Source organism: Rhinatrema bivittatum, chromosome 3 (assembly GCF_901001135.1).
Source record: "Rhinatrema bivittatum chromosome 3, aRhiBiv1.1, whole genome shotgun sequence".
Taxonomy (NCBI): Eukaryota; Metazoa; Chordata; class Amphibia; order Gymnophiona; family Rhinatrematidae; genus Rhinatrema; species Rhinatrema bivittatum.
In genome coordinates this window covers 370,648,288-370,661,471 of record NC_042617.1, presented here as the reverse complement: position 1 = coordinate 370,661,471, position 13,184 = coordinate 370,648,288, and the positions used below count along the sequence as shown (strand labels likewise).

Below are 13,184 nucleotides of genomic sequence, written 5' to 3'. Positions count from 1 at the left end.
CCACAAAGAAGAAGCCTGCGCCGGCTGGAGACTTTGATGGTCTAATAAACCCCTTCTGTAAATTCTCCTCGATGTATTCAGACATAGCCTTGTTCTCAATCACAGAGTGGATAGACACTTCCTTTAGGAGATTCAATATTGGGTTTCAGTCTTATGGCACAGTCATAGGATCTATGCAGAGGAAGAATGTCAGCAGCTTCTTTGGAAAACACGTCACTAAAAGATGCGTATTGAGGCGGCAGTCCCGGCATCGCTGGAGTTGTAGGCATGCAGATGACAGGAGCAATTTCCTTAAGGCACTTTCCATGACAACCTGAGCCCCAGCGGGAGAGTTCCAAGGAAGCCCAGTCGAATTGGGGTTGGTGCGACTGCAACCAGGGTAACCATAGGACGATAGGGTGCATGGTCTTCTCTAACACAAAGAAGGGAATTGACTCTATATGGAGAGCTCCGGTGCGAAGGGTTACCGGTTTGGTTTGGCAAGTCCCTTCACCTGGTGAGGGCTCCCCATGGATGGAAGATAGTAGTAGTAGAACCTTCAAAGTGACGAGGGGAATCCTCAAATGTTCCACTAGGTATCGAAGAATAAATTTGCCTCCTGCCCCTGAATCCACCAGGGCAAGAGTTTGAAACTCAGACGGTTCGCAGATCAAGGAGACTGGGAGAGAGAGCGGAGGAGAGGGCGTAGTAAGGCCTAAGAACAGTCCTCCTGCAGGACTTAGGCCCGTCCATTCCCGGATGAATAGGGCATGTTGGGACATCGTGACCAGCCTGTCCACAATACATACACAGACCATGCCTCTTCCGAAGTCTTCTCTCTTTAGAAGTCAAGTGACTGCGACCAAGTTGCATCGGTTCATCTCCACTGGCAACAGGAATTACTTGGACCATCCGAGGTGCAAGTTTAGCACTAGCCTCCTTCTGACCTGGACTCTATTAGGCCAGAGTTCTTTCACCTTATCACGAAGCCGGTGGTCGATTCTAGTAGCCAAAGCAACTAGTTCATCCAACGAGTCAGGTGTTTCATGAGCGGCCAGCTTGTCTTTCAAGCGAGTATCCAGGCCTCTGAAGAAGAGCGTTTTCAGGCATTGGGGTCCCAGCAGAGTTCTGTAGCAAGAATCTTGAACTCTATTGCAAAATCAGCCAGTGGCCGGTTGCCTTGCTTCAGGTCCACCAGAGCAGAACCGGCAACGGTCACTCAGGCAGGATCGCCAAATACGGATTTAAATAAGTCCAAAAATCCGTCAATATCTTGCAAAATAGGATCCTTGTGTTCCCACAGTGTAGAGGCCCAAGACAAGGCCCTACCATCAAGATAAGATAGAATGTAAGTAGTCTTGGCAAAAGCTGTGGGGAAGTGAGAAGGCTGTAAATTCAGTAAATTCAGAAGAATCCTAAAAACTTGGCTCTTTCAACAGGCCTTCCCTGATTAATCGTGACGTCCTTCCCCTTTAACCTCGTTGACCAACCGACCTCTTGAAATTTGGTAATCTGTAAATACTGTAAATTTTGTTCATTTAATCTGTAATTGTCTTGATCATATAATCTGTAATTTTATCATCACATGTAATTTGTAAATAAGTTTAATACTGTTCTCTCGTAAAGTTAGCTCAGTTCCTCGCTATCCTTCTCGCCTTTCTATTGTGGCAATTTATTTACGAAGCTCTCCAATTTTAGAGCCTCAAACCTTCCTTTGCCAGTTGTCCATCTTCACCCTCCCTGTTTATTGTAACTTTCCTCCTTCCTAGTTGAAATGTAAACCGATATGATGTGTACTTTAATGTCGGTATAAAAAAGCTGTTAAATTAAATAAATAAATAAATATATAAATAAATAATGCAAAATGCATGCAGCATGGTTTAGAAAGCCCCTGGTTCTCTGAATCTCTCCCGAGAAATGAACTGGAGCAGCCAGCGGTACAGAAGCCTTTAAAGTTACTTCAGGTAACTGACCTTCATTACTGGAAGTAGCGCCTTGAGTCTTCTGTGCGTGCAGCTGATGGAACGCTGAAGTGAGTTTCTCCAGTGCGTCTTGCTGTTCAGAAATGCGCAGGGCCAGGCCTGGAATGGCCTGCAGGGCATTGAGCTGTGCCGGATCCATGGAGTTAGCAATCTGTTATTGTTCGTAAGGTTTGGGTGGACCCCTGGACACAGTGGCAGCTGACTAGGCCCACGGGGGGAGTCCAGTGACGGGCCACAGGTCAGGCTCAGCTTTGGGACACACAACACAGAGATATCTTTTATTAGACAGAGTTGAGAAGCCACCAGAGGTGGCAGTAGTGAGTTGAGATGAAGCCCGGCTGGGCTAGGGTTCCTCAGGATACTGGAACAGTGATTCCCTCTATGGTTGTGCTGTAGTGGAGAAAACTGAGATAGTGAGTACAGTGGAGCATACACAGAGTTTTGGATAGAGCCTCATTGGTAAAGTTACTCACACAGCGGTTTCTCCCAGAAGGTAACACAGAAGCTGGAATAGAGGCAGGCCCTCGAGGAACGAGTACTTGGTTCCAGGGAACAGCTCTGAGGAAATAAAGTTGGTAACTCACTGATGATGTAGGCAGCGGCTTCTTCCAAGCAGAAGAGATAAGTTCAGGCAGCGAGTCAGGGAACATGGGCCCTCAAGGAGCGAGTACAGGTTCCTGATAGCGACCTGCAAGAAATGAGAGAGGCCCCCGAGGAGCGGGTACCCCATTAGGATAAAGTCCAAAAGTTGGAGAGGCAGAGTAGCTAGGTACGGAGAGCGAATCCCATCTGTAAGGAGATCCCTTGCTAACTCGATTAGCTAGCAAAAAGTATAGGCTTTTGTATACGGGATGCGTGACTTCATCACAGGGAGACGTCCCTGAGGTTCGTGTGAAAGAGAGAATAAGAAGCAGGGCCACGCGGCGCTCGCGCTTTATGGTACCTGGACAACATGGTGGGATGCAGCACCCAAGCCGGACCGGGGACACTGGAGAGGATGGCAGGCAGACGCCGCGGCAGCCAGATGTCCATCAACCGCGGGAGGAGTCGCAAAAAAGGTAAGGTGGGCGGAGTGGAGATGTCGGGCAGCGACAGTCGTAACAAATGTAGATTGGTTGAGGTGTTTCCAATGCTCCTCCACATCCTTTCCAGCACATTGGACCTCTGCCTGACCAGTATCTTCTGCATCTATTAAATGTTTTAGCTTCAGCATGCACTCATGTAAACAGGTGATGAATTGCAATTCTTGGGCTAAGCATAAACTCCTGGGAGACTTTTTCCCCAAAGCATTTAGAACTTTTGGATCTTTAAGGGAGGCATGCTGGAGTGCTCTCATGAGAGCTTTGTGTGTTTCAGTGCCAATTCCACCACTAGCAAGTGGAGTCTTGGAGAGGCCTGAATTCTGCATTTCAGGTCAATTTTGCAGGCTATTGAAAGATATGGCATGGGAGCTTGCCACATCAGCAATTAAAGATCCTTCGGAGGGCTGTGAAACAGAATGGATGCAGCTTCCACAGGAGGCTGTAGAAATTACAACAAACCACAAACATTTTCAGGTCTTGCTCCTTTCTCTGGTGGATAGACAATGCCTTTGCCTGCTTTTTTAGAAACTGAAACCAAGATCTTCTGGAAGATCACCAGATTACTATGGGACACTCATCCAGGACTCTGATGGAGATTTTGGAGACAATATCTAATGACCCAAAGGAGAGAGGACCAGTAGGAACTCTAAGTGTGTTTAGCCTATACCTTCCACCTCCAACTTATGAAGGAACCCCCTCAGGGGAGTCAAGTCAGCCAAGCCAGGTAGCAGACTAACAATCACGGTCAGCAATCCATGTGTGGAGGCAAGGACGTCCCATGGAATCTCTTGGGAACCACTGTGTAGGAACAGTTCCTCTTCCCAGACAGAAGCAACTCCAACTTCCCTCTCTGGTCTTACAGGCTAAGGAAGACAAAGAAATGTATCACCATTTCCAACAACAGGGCCCCCAAAGTTTGAGGGGTCTTCTGCGCTGCAGTGGGTAGAGACCATCCCTCTTTTGACATTGGCTCATCCTTATTGGGTACTCCAGTAGCAGGTGGCACCAAACACAAGCTCAAGGGTATAACCATTGCAATTTCAGGTGCATCTGGCTCTGGTGCACTCTGTGCTGGCTGCACCTATGCATCTCGCTGTCTAGAGCCAGGTCTCACCCTCAGCAGGATTCTTCTTCATGCCACAGCTAGGCGCATGCTCCTCTGAGTTGAAGTGTTCTGCGTCAACACAACCAATAAGGGACTGACTACTTCCTGAAGTGCCAACATGGTCTCTGGATCAAGTGTCCAGGAAAAAACAATTGCTGTTGCCTTGGGAATCTTCTGCACTAGGAAGGCCAAAGTAGCCTGCACTGAGAAGATTATAGTTGCTCTTCTTGACGTTGAAGCTGCGTCTGCTCTGGTGGTGCATCGTACCAATGGTACTGGCTTCTTTGGCACTGATATAGACAGCCCCAGAGGGGATCTCTTGCACTGCTTAGGTACTATTCTTGGCAACCTTCTTCTTCACCTTGCTTAATTCCTCAGGGACTTCTGGCTACAATATGGACCCAGGCAGCAATAATAGATGGAGTGGATGTCCATGATGGAAATGTGATGTCTTAAATCCACTGATTGTAGGCTTTTTAGCTTTGGATTTGTTTCATTCTTCTCCTATTTTATTTTCTTATATATTTTTGGTGTGATCCGTGCTGAACAAAATGGATTCATGGAATACCAAATGTGCAAATAAATAATTATATATATATATATATATAAATTCTTTTTTTTTTTAATAGAACTTAAAAGTTCTTTTGAAGGGCTCCCAAGGCAGTGATGAAAAAGAAAGTTTTACAAAGTTGCAAAACCCAAGGCAAAAAGACACAATCAAAAATAGAAAGAATAAGAAAACCCATTCATGCAGTAGCTTGGATGAAGAAAGACTGAGGGGGCTCAAAAGACAGTGCCACGCTTGCTCAAAAAGACTTTTTCGGAACTCTGAGAGCTGAGTCCAGGTTGGCACCATTAGATTTCAACCTGCTTGTCAACAAAGAAGAGCCTGTATTCAGACTATTTTTGGTTGCACTGTTTTCATCACTACTTTTGGATAAACACCGGGTGGTCTTTTCCTTTGGTCCAGTACACACGTTTTAGCTCTATAAAATATGCAAGGAGTTGAATTTATATCTATTTTCCTGTAGCAAAATCTCTAACCAGAGCATGATAATACAAGATATTCTTGACAATAAAGAAAGAGAAAGGCTAGTGTAGCTGTATGTTATTGGTGTTCTCACTGTAATAAGACTGCAAATGTTCAAGGATGTCAACATTTGATGTGCAAAGATATAAGCTCTGCTGCATAACTTTTATGATGGTGAATATACACGCCCCTGACTAATCAGAGGAAGAATCTAACAGAAGAGATGTACAATGTGATGATTCATATTCTTTTTCAGGAGGCCCCTCCAATGTACTCACACGTCGGGGGATGGGAGCACCAGAGACACAGGAGACAGGTCTCTAAGAAGACCAGATAGGATGGATACAGACCCAGGACCAGATCACAAATAACAGATCCACATCAGTGGTAAATCTTTCCGCTAAAACCCTCACTCAAGACCAATTGGCGGTCTTGAGTAAAGGTTTATCATTTGCTCCTACTAATCGGTTTAATGTTTTTCAATTTCATGTCGTACTACATAGGTTCCCAAGGTTGAGACTTTTTTGATGTAGGAGAATCTGAAACGTTGGATGTTTCTGTAGTGAACCAAAATCTAATACCGTCCGGTACAATAGACCTAGCCATCACCACTTTTTTTTTTTTTTTTTTTACAGTTAGTTAAATGTGATTTGGACTCCATTGCTTCATAACATCATAAGCATATTAGTAATCTCTCCCCCAATGAAAGGGCGGTTCTTAGTCAACTTTGATCTGATTCTGACATTATTATCAAACTAGCAGATAAAGGTGGACAGTGGTAGTTTTAGATATGGCCGATTATGTAGAAGTCCTTACGCAATTGATCGCTTCCCAGAATAGATCCCCCCTGTTTACCTGATATGTTTAACGGACTTACCTTGGACAATATGTAAGGGTGATTATATATTTCAAGAATAAGAAGGAGTTTTGGTTAATTTTTTTAATTTTGTTACTCAGACCAGTTACTGTTAGATGTAAGTTTTTTTTGTGTGTTTATGTGTTAAATTGTAATAAGGAGTAGTCGTGTTGCTCACGTGCTCTGAGTTCACTTACTGTTTATGTAATGGTTGTTGATGATGCAAACCAGAGTGAAGGCAGCTAGCTATACCTCGGTATAAAAAAAAGCTTTAAATAAATAAATACATTAAATAAATTGTCCAATTATGCAGAAGTCCTTATGCAATTGTCAGACTCAACTTTCTACATTCCTTTACAAGCAGAGATCAAATGTGAGATAGATGTTATTGTAGATCAAGCAGCCGAACATGGTTGGATTACTAAAAAAGAGCAATCGATTCTCAAAGTAGCTTATCCTATATGTCTGTTTTTTTATTGTCTACCTAAAATTCACAAACGCTTAGATAAACCTCTGGGATGATCGATTGTTTCTTCTCGGGGTTCACTGTTAGAACCCATCTGTCTTTGCAGATATTTTTCTACATGATTTCATCACTCAATTGCCATCTTATGTCAGGGATTCGGGACAATTTATTTCTATTCTGGAACATTTAGAGATACCTATCTCAAATCTACTTATGATGACTACTGATGTGGCTTTCCTTTATACTAATATTCCCCAAGACCAGATCGCCCAGTTGGGACTCGTTGAAGCTGGGACCCGCTATATTCACTGATGTGATGGATTGGGCTCTTCCAAAGCGGTTTTGACCGGATCTGTGGGCTTGGGACCACTCTTCGATTAATGGGAGGTCTACTGCATCAACACCACACAGGTCTTCATGCATACTGACATTATTTATGATTGGATTGTTTCACTTGTTTCATAACTGGAGATATTCCCTTTCTTCTACATAAGTTTGACAGACAAAAAAGGTTTTTTACTATGTATATTCACCATCATAAAAGTTATGCAGTATATTTGATATCTTTGGACATCAAATTTTGACATCCTTGGACATTTGAAATCTTATCACAGTGAGAACACTAATAACGTACAGCCACATGGTGGGAATGTTATCTACAGAAGCTATAAGACCTTGAAGCAACTGGTTTCTGGGTGGTCTTACTTTCAGCAAGAACAATTTTTTCATCACATTGTTCTGTTCCTTTTTAGCTTCTGAGACCCCTAGGGTGTTTCAGCCATACTGGCTTTTGTCTTAATTTTTATGTTTTTGTTTTTTTTTGTGTTGGTCTTTGTGTTTTGCTTTGTACATATTTGTTGCACAGGTGTGGACCCTTGCTGCTTTGGTGAGGTTGACACAACCTATAGGGCAAGCCCCATAGGCCCTCACTGACAGCTGGTGGAGGTTCTCAGGCAGGAGACTGGTCTAGGGCTTCACCTTTCCCAGACCTTTTCCCCGCAGTTTGAGCCCTTGAGTTCCAGGGCCTGGTAAGACTTAGGTGAGAGTCTCTTAGAGAATGGCATAGGAGGAGGCACAGGGCCTGGCAAAGGTCAGAGGCATGCAGAAAGCAAGAGAGTTCAATGTCTTGGCAAGGGATCAGAGGCAGGCAGCAGTCAAGGCAATGGGTCAATGGCAGCGGCAAGCAGGCATAGTCAATATCCAGGCAAGGGGTTACTCCAGTAGTCAGTATGAAGAGGAGACAGGGATGAGACAGAAGGGACTGCCCCAGCAGAACAACAGGGCAGGCTAGAGAAACAAAGCAAGGTTGGGCTGGATGAGGCAGGGCAGCCTGGAGAGAAGAGGTAAGGCTGGACTGAATGAGGCCGGAACTAGCAACACACACTACACACGGTAGGATGAATTTTTGCTGAGGAGATGGTGAGTTGTCTGTGGTATGGCAGCATTCCAGGCTGCTCTCGGTGACTGTCGGTGATAGGCGGTGTTTCAGGCCATGAAGAGACATTGGGGTGAGTACGGCAGTTCACAGGAACATCCCATGAGCCACCAAACGTAACACCAGGTGCACAGTGCTATACAAGGTATTTAACAAGGTTACTTACATTCCTGCCCAAATAGATTACAATCTAAGTTTCAGGACGACCAGGTTAAATGACTTACAGACCAATCTAATAACACGTGCATAGCCATCTCTCCTGGACGAGCGATAGAATATTTAAATGAGGGGTCATGCTGCCAAGGAGGCGCTAGGGACAAATGTGCGCCCCTAGCGCCTCCTCGGCAGGGAGTCAGCTGTCAGCGTGTTAAGAAAATGGACAATCAATTTTACAAGCGTCCGTTTTCCTAACCTGTGCACATTCATGGGTTAGGAAAATGGATGCTCGTTAACTGAGCGTCCCTTTTCTTAACCTGACTGCCGGAACACTTTTTTTTAACTTTTTGTCCTTTTTGTTCCTCCAACTTAATATCGCCACGATATTAAGTCGAAGGAAGTACAGAAAAGCAGTATTTTCTGCTTTTCTGTACCTTTTTTGGGCTGCTCAGGTGGGTCGGGTGCACATTTTTTTTTTTGGGATTGAGGGAGAATAGCTAATAGCCTTATCAAGATGCTATTAGTTTCATGGGGGGTTGGTGTGCATTTTGGAAGCACAAATCCCCTTATGAAATAAGGGGTTGTGGATACGTGTCCAAAATCCGCGTCCAACCTCGGGTTAAATAGTGCACTCAGCTGAGTGCATTGTATTAGATCGACCTGTTACTCAGCATCACATGGTGAACAGTAGACAGGGGACTTGAACTGAAGTCTCCAGGTTTGCAGTCCCGTACTCCGATCATTGCTATATATTGCCAGACTATGTGCATGAATTTACATTTAGAGTAATACTATAAATGTTCCCTCTACAACCCTGTTTTTAGTTGAAATAATAGTTATTTTGGACAACTTTTATTAAAATAAAAACAAGAGAATATAAGACCGATTTAGTTGAAATAATGCCATTGTTAGATCAACATTTACTTACCTGGAAAGAATTCACACAACGCAATGAAGATGGTAAAGATCTATTGCTCAAAGTTAATATCAATAGTAATTCCAAGCAAGTTTTTGATGGAAATGTTAAAACGTGGACTCCAATATCATTCTCCCACACATCAACAATCCTAGAAATTCAAAGAAGAAATTTCATAAACAGCATTCATCAAAGAGAATTTAGCATAAAACAGAGATGAAGAAAATGATGGTAAATAAAGATAATATAACTCATCTAGACTGACCATTCTTAATACAATAGTGCAGAGCCTTCCCAATCTCCTGCTTCATTTCCTTGTTACCTAAGGATTCTCTGTATTTATCCCATGCTTTCTTGATTTTTTTTTCAACTTTTTTTGGCCTTCACCTCCTCTACTAGGAGGCTATTCCGTTTAACTAGTAGCCTTTCCTTGAAGAAATATTTCTTATGTTACACTTCGCTCTAACTCAATGAGCCTCATAACATGACCTCTTAACCTGCCAGAATATCCTTTCCACCAGAAAAGATTTTCTTCTTGTTTTTTATGTACAATTTGAAACATAAGAACATGCCATACTGGGTCAGACCAAGGGTCCATCAAGCCCAGCATCCCACCTCCAACAGTGGCCAATCCAGGCCATAAGAACCTGGCAATTACCCAAAAACTAAGTCTATTTATTTATTTATTTATTTTTGGTTTTTATATACCGGAAGTTCCTGTATACAATACATATCACTCCGGTTCACATTTAACAAAGATAGTCTATTCCATGTTACCATTGCTAATGGCAGTGGCTATTCTCTAAGTGAACTTAATAGCAGGTAATGGACTTCTCCTCCAAGAACTTATCCAATCCTTTTTTAAACACAGCTATACTAACTTCACTAACCACATCCTCTGGCAACAAATTCCAGAGTTTAATTGTGCGTTGAGTAAAAAAGAACTTTCTCCGATTAGTTTTAAATGTGCCCCATGCTAACTTCATGGAGTGCCCCCTAGTCTTTCTACTATCCGAAAGAGTAAATAACCGATTCACATCTACCCGTTCTAGACCTCTCATGATTTTAAACACCTCTATCATATCCCCCCTCAGCCGTCTCTTCTCCAAGCTGAAATGTCCTAACCTCTTTAGTCTTTCCTCATAGGGGAGCTGTTCCGTTCCCCTTATCATTTTGGTAGCCCTTCTCTGTACCTTCTCCATCGCAATTATATCTTTTTTGAGATGCGGCGACCAGAATTGTACACAGTATTCAAGGTGCGGTCTCACCATGGAGCGATTCAGAGTCATTATGACATTTTCCGTTTTATTCACCATTCCCTTTCTAATAATTCCCAACATTCTGTTTGCTTTTTTGACTGCCGCAGCACACTGTACCGACGATTTCAATGTGTTATCCACTATGAAACCTAGATCTCTTTCTTGGGTTGTAGCACCTAATATGGAACCCAACATTATGTAATTATAGCATGGGTTATTTTTCCCTATATGCATCACCTTGCACTTATCCACATTAAATTTCATCTGCCATTTGGATGCCCAATTTTCCAGTCTCACAAGGTCTTCCTGCAATTTATCACAATCTGCTTGTGATTTAACTACTCTGAACAATTTTGTGTCATCTGCAAATTTGATTATCTCACTCGTCGTATTTCTTTCCAGATCATTTATAAATATATTGAAAAGTAAGGGTCCCAATACAGATCCCTGAGGCACTCCACTGTCCACTCCTTTCCACTGAGAAAATTGCCCATTTAATCATACTCTCTGTTTCCTGTCTTTTAGCCAGTTTGCAATCCACGAAAGGACATCGCCACCTATCCCATGACTTTTACTTTTCCTAGAAGCCTCTCATGAGGAACTTTGTCAAATGCCTTCTGAAAATCCAAGTATACTATATCTACCGGTTCACCTTTATCCACATGTTTATTAACTCCTTCAAAAAAGTGAAGCAGATTTGTGAGGCAAAACTTGCCCTGGGTAAAGCCATGCTGACTTTGTTCCATTAAACCATGTCTTTCTATATGTTCTGTGATTTTGATGTTTAGAACACTTTCCACTATTTTTCCTGCCACTGAAGTCAGGCTAACTGGTCTCTAGTTTCCCGGATCGCCCCTGGAGCCCTTTTTAAATATTGGGGTTACATTTGCTATCCTCCAGTCTTCAGGTACAATGGATGATTTTAATGATAAGTTACAAATTTTTACTAATAGGTCTGAAATTTCATTTTTTAGTTCCTTCAGAACTCTGGGGTGTATACCATCCAGTCCAGGTGATTTACTACTCTTCAGTTTGTCAATCAGGCCTACCACATCTTCTAGGTTCACTGTGATTTGATTCAGTCCATCTGAATCATTGCCCATGAAAGCCTTCTCCATTACGGGTACCTCCCCAACATCCTCTTCAGTAAATACCGAAGCAAAGAAATCATTTAATCTTTCCGCGATGGCCTTATCTTCTCTAAGTGCCCCTTTAACCCCTCGATCATCTAATGGTCCAACTGACTCCCTCACAGGCTTTCTGCTTCGGATATATTTTAAAAAGTTTTTACTGTGAGTTTTTGCCTCTACAGCCAACTTCTTTTCAAATTCTCTCTTAGCCTGTTTTATCAATGTCTTACATTTAACTTGCCAATGTTTATGCTTTACCCTATTTTCTTCTGTTGGATCCTTCTTCCAATTTTTGAATGAAGATCTTTTGGCTAAAATAGCTTCTTTCACCTCCCCTTTTAACCATGCCGGTAATCGTTTTGCCTTCTTTCCACCTTTCTTAATGTGTGGCATACATCTGGATTGTGCTTCTAGAATGGTATTTTTTAACAATGACCATGCCTCTTGGACATTTTTTACTGATGATTGATGTTGATGTTTCTTCGATCTTTCTCAATGGTCACCACAGTCCGTACCTGGAACCGATGGCGACAGCGAGGAACCTGACCACGACAGGAAAAGGAATGCGCTCAGTCCCCAGCTCCCACCTAAGGACCAGGGAACGGTTGTGGGGACGACTCTGAAGGGGTCGAGACTGAAACCTCCTTCCCAAGCGGGGTAGAAGTCCTGGAAGCAGATGACGGGTCTGATCTTTTGGGTCTGAACAACTTTTCCATTCTATCAAGTCATGCATGACAGCCCTTAAGGGTCATCTGGGCACATAGATCACAACCTCGGACAACCCAGGCAGAGGACACAGACCTCATGGGGGTCTGTGATGAACATAGTCCGGGGGCACTGGAGGCACTGACAAAAGCCGGTTGATGTCATTGCAAAAAGCGCATGGCACACAGTCGATGGTCAGTGGACACCAGGGGATGAAGCCTTCTGCGAATGACCACAAAAACTCGATGGACTTACCAGATCGCAGAGGACCCAAAAAAACATGAGGGATCCTACGCGATGCAGGAGAGTAAAAAATTGCAAAAAAGAAGCATGAGCTCCACAACTGCAAGGTGAAAGCTTTGCAGAAAGGAAGAGACTGAAGAGGGACGTCGCGTGGATGCAGTTAGCGGCATGCTGAGCATGTGCGAGGACGACCATCCTGCTTGTCCTTGGCGAAAAAGATATACAAGCATTTAGATCTTCTATTGGTTCCTTTGTCTGGGGCAATAAGAGAGCACAGATCAAGTATAGCATTGTTATGTTTGGCGGTCAGAGGGCTGCACTCGCAGACCGCCGTACACCCTCCTGGCCAGGCCCCTGCTGACTTCGGACGCAAATGATTCTGGAAATCCTTCATGCGGCGTGGCACCACCCTTCAGTGTAATGGAGTGCCACCAACCTAACCGGCCATGCCTTCCCCAAGGACACCGTCATCACCCGTGGCTGGACATCGCCAGCACCTGAGCACTGTGCCTCACCCTAGGTGTGTACCTTTCATCAGTATTTAAAGGGACCGTGGTGGGAAATCTTCTGTGGCCTTTGTTGACATCAGCAACCAGGGCCTATAAAGAGGCAATGCTCCAAACACAACTTGCCTCAGCAACAGGTCCAGCTACACTTCTGTAGTGCATGTTGCTTCCCAGTGTTCCTGTCTTGTTCCAGTTTGTCTTCAGTCTTTGTCCAAGCTTGTCTTCAGTCTTCGTCCAGTTTATCTCCAGTCTCGTTTTCTGTCGATTCTTGTCCTTGCCTTCCTGTCCTGCCTATCAATCCTCTGTCTCTTCCCTTGGACAGATATCTGCCTCT

The 13,184-nt window shown here is 43.6% G+C and overlaps 1 protein-coding gene across 3 annotated transcripts in view; it reads right to left on the bottom strand.

Moving 5' to 3' along the window:
* The window catches only part of UBE3D (ubiquitin protein ligase E3D), a 400,519-nt gene that overhangs the window by 139,904 nt on the left and 247,431 nt on the right, over nt 1-13,184 (bottom strand). Inside the window, exon 9 of one of the 3 annotated variants that reach the window (XM_029595535.1) lies at nt 9,020-9,158. The exons of 1 other annotated variant lie outside the window; for it this stretch is intronic. In XM_029595535.1, the coding sequence (XP_029451395.1) occupies nt 9,020-9,158 (139 nt within the window). Of the gene's footprint in view, nt 1-9,019; nt 9,159-13,184 lie in introns of those variants that run through there. One more of the 3 variants, XM_029595536.1, reaches the window with a different exon arrangement.